We start from the raw sequence: 8,207 nt of genomic DNA, 5'->3' as shown, positions 1-8,207 counted from the left end.
TATTTTTGAGTTAGAAGAAAGTCGGGTCTAAAGTCACCAAACGACGCAGCAGCAGGTCAGATCGGTCAATACGGCTTCAGGCCGCCATAAATCCTTCACCATGCAGGAGTCGCCTCATGTTGGCTTCTTCAAAATAAATACATTAAAACAAGGCAGTAATTTTAACAGCTCCGCAAAAATGTAAAACTTCACTTGGCATCACTGGGTTAGCATCTTTGATCAGCAGCCAAACAGAAAACCTCCGAGATGCAAAGAGAACGATCTGGTCAGCAATGAGAGAGAACAGGAAGTGCTTTTATTCTGACGAACAGGAAGTGTCTTTATTGACGCCGCTAGCACAACATTAAAAATAACATGTCAAGATATTTTATTCATTTAATGCTGTTGGAGMGATATCGACACTATGGAGMWAWMSSYMAMTKKARAAAWMMRMYWWWWWAAAMAAMRMARMRAAAAAWRAAWWWWTKWTRAWWYWTTKTWSYWCMKYRRKGWGKKRTSAWMAWWAKTRKTKTTKYWRMAAWRMWRYRRWSGWSSTKYTTTTYKTMWYAGGAGTCATGTGATCAGCAGTCAAGTGTTACTACTGGCAGAAAAGACAAAGAAGACAACAGGAAGTGGTAGGATGATGATGTCACAGCTTGTTTTTTAATTATATTGCGTAAACAAACTTATTCGCATGTGATTTTATTTGCATTTCTTATTTARTGGAAACAACACAATCATAAAATTGCTCTTTTTTTGACATTAGCTGAATACTGACAGCGTTTTGCTGACGGGAGCGCAGCCGCAGGTTTGATGCCCAGTGAGAGCGTTTCCTCTGAGCGCCGCCGTTTCTCCCAGAGACGATGGAGGAACAGCAGCCGCTCACAAAGACGGCAGCGTGGCGCTACACCAACTCAAAGGCTTCTAAAAAATCAAACTGATGTTTGTTTTGCTGTAATTTATCATGGATCAATTCCTGAAAATAAATATTAATTTGCAAACTTCYCTTAATGGGAAGTGAAAAAGAGGAAAGATTGAGTCTTTCAGGCTCCACATCTGAACATTTAGYAGATTATTCACTGAAATCATCTTAAGCTTRTTCTTCTTGCATGAGCAGCACATTTCTTGGACATAAGCTGATTATATACATCTTTTTATTTGCTTTCTTTTTATGTTTCCGTTGCTGCAAACCTGCAGCAGTTATCGAGTGAAACAGAGGAGCAAATATAGAGTCTTCCTGCCACCGATCCGGAGAGCAGGGCAGCGCCGACAGCGACAGGAGAGGGTATTAACCTTTCTCCTGCTGAGGAGCCAGTARGTGGGTGGTGATGGCACACGGAGAGGAGCTGGAACCGAGCGAGGGGGAGGTCAGCGCAGAGACGACACTCGGAAATGTCTATTTGTGGAAGCAGTCCGCGGCCGTATTGTTAATTATCTGTTTGTCGAGTCTGCCTGACATTTCCAAAGTTTCTGTGAGAAAGTCGCGAGCCAAGATTGCGCTGTGGGTTCAGTGCTGCTCGCTCATCTCGGCGCTCGCCCTGAGAGGACTGCATGGGCTGCTGGGCAGGTTCCGGCTCAAGGTCAAACAGGGACCTGAGCAGAATCTGATTCAAGGACATCGGCGTCAGAAAAGGCGATTCGATCCAAAGTCACTGGGATCAGGGAGGAGAAGCACATTCAGCCGACCTCCATGGGAATCACTGGTCATTATTCACCGACATGCTGGAGCTCAGACTAAACTCATAGCATCAGACCGTTACTATGGTAACAAAAAACAGTCTTTTTAAAATAAAAAACATTAACATCTTCGTTAAAATTTTAGATCTGCAGTCTGTGTTCAGACCGAAGGATTATTGGGGAGGCCTTAGTTCACTAATACCTTGGGCCGGCTCCGTTTTACTTAGAACCGTTAAACAATGTGGAGGAATCAGTAATGATGTGTAATTAGTTAATATTTATAAATATTCTACTATTTTAAAGACCCAAATGCTTTCAGATTGAGCAAATATTGTAAAAATGTTGATTACAACAATGTTAAACTTTCTGTTGTCCGTTTTTGATAAAAAACGTTGAAATACCCCAGCTAGGCCACGAGGTGGCGACAAAATCCACATCAACGGCACGCGAGAGCTGAAGATTTATCCAAAACAATCAGTCGTTTTCTGCTGACGGGGTTGGTAGAAATGRCAGTGACGTCACCWARCATCYAGTGACGTCACTGTTGCGCCAAACTCTACATGTTAATGTTTACTTTATCCTTTTGCTCATCTCAAAAAACGGCCATTTATGCAAATATTCCGTATTCCTGCTCCAGAATTTAAGTTGGACTCCACAGAAACTGAAGAATCTTTCTTTGGTTACAAACTTCAAAAACATTTTTTTTATTATTATTATTTTTATATTAAAAATTTCCAGAACTCTATCAAAGCCAAAAACCTTTCATCTCCCACCTGAACCCTACGGAGGCCCCCAGCCGCCAGGGGGCGCCACAACAACAACAACAACAAAGAGGTGTTCCTTCAGTTTTGTTTTCAGTCTGGAGCTGAGTCGATGTTGGGCCCTTTCAGGTTTAATATCGTCATTAATGTTTAGTGTGAAAACCTAAGCAGGCGTTGAAGACGTTCATTACCGTCATCAGAGTTTCATGTTGGAAACATTTTGGTATGAAACTGGAGGATCTGTATCCACATGCTGCCCAAAGTGCAACATGCTTTGGTTGAAAACAGACTGGATGGATCTTGTACTGTTGATTGAAGGCGATGTTTGTAGTTTTACTTTGATTTCAGCCTGGCAGAGAGAATCAGTCGAGCTTCAGGAGAGGAGAGAAATCCTGAAGCCTCCAAAAGTCTGACGGTGTTCATTTCGTGAAGGTTTGTTTGACTCTGTGCAGTGTGAAAGTGAAGCGCAGCTGAAAATGGGGCAACGCTGCAGTTTTGGCTCCCAATAGAACCGAGTCTACCAGACTGTCAGGTGTGAAACGCCTTTAAGAGGCATGAACGAAATACAGCCAGATGTTAGTTTCCTAAAACATTTTCTGCACAGACTTGCAGCTATTCTTGCACTGCCTTGGTGTGGAGTGTCTAAACTTAAACTCATTTTCTGTCCATACGCTGAGAAGAAACCGATAAATATCTATGACTTCTTCACAATGTGTGACCAACGTGTTGCTGGTCTGGTGTGAGGATGATGACGATGCAGCTGGGAGCAAGAAATCAGTAAAGGAGAATTTTCTGCTTTGATCGAAGGAAGTTTGGAGCATCTAACAGGATGATGTTTGTTTTTTCACGTTTGCATACAGAAGCTGGAACATTCTTGGCTCCGTTTGTGAATCATCTGTTTTATTTGATTTTATGTTTTTGCTTTTAAATCCAGAGGAAAAGTTCTGATTTGCCAAACCGGACCGGACCACCAGAATCCAGGCTTCTGAGTGAGAACTGTGAAATATCTGCTGCCTTCTTCATATCTGTGGCTGTAGTGCCGCTTCAATGATCAGCAACAAACTAATAAGAATACAATTTCCATTAAAACTTTGAAATTCCAATTAAGAGAGGACATGGGGGAATTAATTTAACCAAACTGAAAATACTCCCCCACTAATGAGCAAATTACTTTTAATCTTCTCCGTGATATCAGAAGGATTTGTGGAGTAGTTGGGCGGAACAATTATGTCCCCCATGTAATGGGCTGGTTGGGATTTAGAGGAAACGCAGAGTGCTTTCTCAAATTATTTCCGAACTTCAGAGGTTGGGCTATAATCTCGTTTCCTTCAGCTGAAAAGGTTTTAATTGGAAAAGCTGTCAGAAGAAGCTTCTGTCTCTTCTTGCAGCAAGTGAGAAGATTCAGAGCCTCCAGAGCTCTTATGAGAGCGGCAGACTTCTTCAGGACTCACCGCTTCCAGAAGATCACTGCTGCCCTCTAGTGGCCACAACACAGACCGCAGCCTCTGCCTTATAATTATCCGATTTAAGCAGATATGATCTCCCAAAAAAACATACCGAAGTTAGAGTAAAACAGTATCGGGTTAAAAGGTTACCAAGTACAGAATACCTGGTCAGAATATCTGATTCGATATTTAAAAATCGACAAATGGACATTTTCGTCAGACTGACAAAAATGTCCAAACAAGATACCATAATTTCAAATTAACAGATTCAGGCAACACTTTCCCAAATTATTAAAAACAGCCATGGAGCTGACTACTACAGTCTGTGAAGCAAATAAACTACGTTAGAGCAGAATTTAAAACTTCGGCTGCTGAAGGACTCAGCAGGTAAAAAAAATAAACATTTAGAAAAACAAACATTTTGCACAAAGCAGCAGTCTGACTTTACGCTGTAGGCGAGTCTGTCTGTCTGTCTGTCTGTCTGTCTGTCTGTCTGTCTGTTTCCTCTTCATTCAGTGAAGTTACTCTCTGAGGATCCAGATGTTTTGCTCAAGCAAGAATAGAAATACTTCATAAAAATATTACTCAAGAAAAACTAAACAGTACAATTAATTATTCCTAAATATACATGTTTAGGAAAATGTTAATGTAACTACAGTTACTTCACAGCTCTGGATTCAGATGAGATTTAAAGCAGCAGCTCTGATAAAAACAGGAACCTTCCTAGAGTTTCTGGAGGAACTTTAAAACTGAGACACCGCGATAAGAAAGAGAGGAAAAATAAAAATAAAAAATGACATATAGAGGAAACAAAATGCTAAAATGTGTGATTTTGACAATGGTTTGTTAAACACCAATGATTAAACTAAGCAGGAATGTAATTGTTTTAATTTATTAAATTGTAATGTTTTTTTTACAATTTAAATTTTACTAGATTTTCTTTTCTTGGTCAGAGGCTTCATGCCACCCCCAAAACATCCCACCCTGGGCATATCACCATGTCAGAAACCCCATCTGATGCAATTTGATTGTCTTTAAATCTAATTTAGTTTGTTTTATGAGATTTGTCCAGAATCAGATTCATCAGCTGTGATTCTGGAACTACAGAAAGTTTGAGCAGATGATGGATTCAGTTAGTCGCTTCAGGCAAACAGGAGATGAAACTTTAATAATAATAATGTTTCAGGAACTGGGGGACAATAAGATTATAGTTATCTCTTCTGAGAAGGAGAGAAAAACACATTTCCCAGAAGAAATTTCTTTTTTTTCCCCCATTAATTTACTGATGCTTTGGTCAAAGACCAAATATGGAGCAAATCAAGTTGTTCTTTAATAACAAAAACATTCAATAGTGCAAAAGAAGCATATTCTAATTTAATGATAACTCAAATAAAAGTCACATTAAAAAAACTAAATGTTGCATCAATATACATTAGAAAATAGTGTTTTAAAATAATAATAAGAGTCCTACCTGTGTAGTTTCTGTCATCTTGGGTGAGCAAACAGAAAGAAGAAAAACGTAGAAATCAATGACTCAGCATTAAAAACAGCCTTGTCTCATCCGCTCCACCAGGGGGCAGCAGAGTGATTAATGTGGAGCAGATCTACCAGGAGGCCAATTATTATGCAACTGCTTCACAATGTGTCCCAGAAACGTGTTTAAAAAAAAAACTCCTATTCCTGATGAAATAATGAGAAATTAATCGTCAGTTTTTATCCTGAATCTGCATCTAAAATTAAACCATAAAGCTTCATGAGAATCTTAACATTTGTGCAGGATTGTTCACTCCAGCTGTCCCGATAATCCCCTTAAAAACCACCATTCCCATAGCAACCCGACTGGTTACCATACCAACATTTCCTTCATCGTTCTCCTCTCTTTCTGCCCATAAATCCTCATTTATTTGCCCTAATCGGAACGGAACGTTCCGGCAGCCATCTGCCGCCTGTTGTCTGTGAATGAAGCACCAACTTCCGGTCTTCGTGGATTCATTCACTCCGAGGCCTTCCTCCTATTCTCCTCTTCCTCCCCGCTACCTGCCAGACAAACCCCTCAGAGGATCACGCTCTGATTGGTCGGATCATTTGTCGCCTAGCAACCGGCCGCCAGAGCAGGTGTTTGCAGGTGCCTGATGTTCCAGTTGATGAGGGAAGCAGGAGGAGCTGTATTTAACTCTAAACTCTTTAATATGTTCATTAATATTACAACAAGGATTTATGAAAKAATATTAATACATAATAAAGATGAAACTAACATTATTGACTTTAAATGTTTAATGCCATCAAGTTAATTTATTATGTAGTGAAAATAAAACATTAAAATGATACCAGAGTTTGCAGCTCTGGAATCATTTTTTTTAAAGATTTTTACTATTTTAAATGTTTGTTTAATTTATTCAAATAGTTTTATTAAGTTATATCTAAAATTTTAATGTATTATGTTTATTATTGATCAGATTTTTTTATTATAGTTTTATTCTTAATTTACAGGATAAAACTATAAGTTTTATAGTTTTGTTCTATGAAACTTATAGAATACATTTTATGTTACATGTATTTGTACTTTACTACATATTTATTTTTGGAATCATTTGTGGATTTTATTTTTATTTGATGACACAAAAGGTAAATTAGCAACTATTTATTTTCTGATCTGTTTATTTGTTGCTGATTTTCTGCATTCATTTTATTTTAAATGTTTATTTTATTATTTTATTCACTCTAAACCTCTCCAGATATCAGAGCTTTCTGGTTCAGTATAAATAAAATGATGCAGAGAGCAGTGAGGCGCGTCACAACACAACTCTTTATGTTTGAAGCATTAGTATCAAAAATGGATCAATAATGTCCATAACGAATTTATTAAATATTTATTTGAACTCACTCATCAGAAGAGGCTAACTGAACATTTTTTAAAGTGCTGGTTTATGAATTAGCTTTGGATCTGTGGGGCATTCATAGTCGGGGAAAAAAATCGGAATTCTGAGTTTTAAATCTGTTGTCAGGATGTTATCAAACAGCTGCTGCTTTCCTGTTCATTATCATACTTTCAAATGTAAACATAAGCTTTATGGTGGTCTGACACACACACACACACACACACACACACACACTCACAGAGGCAGGTGGGTTTGGGGGCGTCCCATTTGCCCAGCTTGGTGCAGTGGCTGATGTTTCTGCCCTCCAGGGTGAAGCCGGAGTTGCAGCTGTAGTGGAGGACTGTCCCCTCCACCGGGGGCCCCGGGGGCCGCGCCGTCACCCTGCCGTTCTCCAGGGACGTCCACACCTTGGGGCACTGCAGCACTGAGGGGGAGCAGAGCAGAAGGCCGGAGGTCAAACTTACAGGATGTTTCCACTGATCAGTTCCTCAGAGGCGAAGGAAGAAAAAACACGAAATGTTTCTTATGCTGGACAGCATTTCTCAGCTAATTGTCCAGAACGCTGCCTGGTGACCATGGCAACCTAATATGGACGGTGGACGGACAGCGATGGCTGTTGGAGAGGCTCTACCTCTGGTTGAAAACTCAAACAGGCTGCAGGTAAACGCTGAATATAACTGAGCAAACAGGGAAATCCTCCTCTAAGTTCAGACGATTCCCTCCTGTGGGATTTGAACAGCTTTGGCTTCCAGGTTTGGGCTCCTGTCAGCTTTCATGAACGGGATTTAAGCCGAAACGCAGAAACAAAGCCAGGAAGACGACAAAGTTAGCAGGAGGGAGGAAGAAATCAGCGGCGCTCGGCTGCTTTGGTCTGACTGCCTGACAGAGAGGAGGAAAATAAATCAGTTTAGCTGTCGGGTTTGCTCCACTGTGTGAGCACACACTGCAGCCTGCGCTCTTACATAAGCAGAGAAAACAAAAATCCTGTTTCACAAAAGCTCTGAGAGCCAAACTCCTCCGGAGAGAAGAACCAGAACAGAGGAGGAGCTGGACGAATCCAGGACCTTCTAACGATTCTTCAAGATCCTCTCCTTTCACAAAATCTGCATAATTAAAGATAAAACCCAGGATAGTGCTGCACGATGCTGCATTGAGCTGCATGATGCTGCACGATGCTGCACGGTGCTGCACGGTGCTGCACGATGCTGCATTGAGGTGCACGATGCTGCACTGAGCTGCATGATGCTGCACGGTGCTGCACGATGCTGCATTGAGCTGCACGATGCTGCACGGTGCTGCACGGTGCTGCACGATGCTGCATTGAGGTGCACGATGCTGCACGGTGCTGCACGGAGCTGCATTGAGCTGCACTGAGCTGCATGATGCTGCACGGTGCTGCACGGTGCTGCACGGAGCTGCATTGAGCTGCATTGAGCTGCACTGAGCTGCATGATGCTGCACGATGC

At 40.9% G+C, this 8,207-nt stretch overlaps 1 protein-coding gene across 1 annotated transcript in view; it reads right to left on the bottom strand.

Annotated features, from left to right (window-relative positions):
• Positions 1-8,207, bottom strand: part of gabbr1a (gamma-aminobutyric acid (GABA) B receptor, 1a) — a 97,145-nt gene that overhangs the window by 76,980 nt on the left and 11,958 nt on the right. The window contains exons 5-6 of the mRNA XM_008431060.2: positions 6,980-7,165; positions 5,334-5,351 (exon numbers count right to left, since the gene is read on the bottom strand). Of these exons, the coding sequence (XP_008429282.1) occupies positions 5,334-5,351; positions 6,980-7,165 (204 nt within the window). The remainder of the gene's footprint in view (positions 1-5,333; positions 5,352-6,979; positions 7,166-8,207) is intronic.

The sequence above is a fragment of the Poecilia reticulata genome, linkage group LG16, assembly GCF_000633615.1.
Source record: "Poecilia reticulata strain Guanapo linkage group LG16, Guppy_female_1.0+MT, whole genome shotgun sequence".
NCBI classification, from domain to species: Eukaryota; Metazoa; Chordata; class Actinopteri; order Cyprinodontiformes; family Poeciliidae; genus Poecilia; species Poecilia reticulata.
The sequence above is the reverse complement of the archived record's forward strand: the minus strand, read 5'-3'. Positions and strand labels throughout refer to the sequence as shown.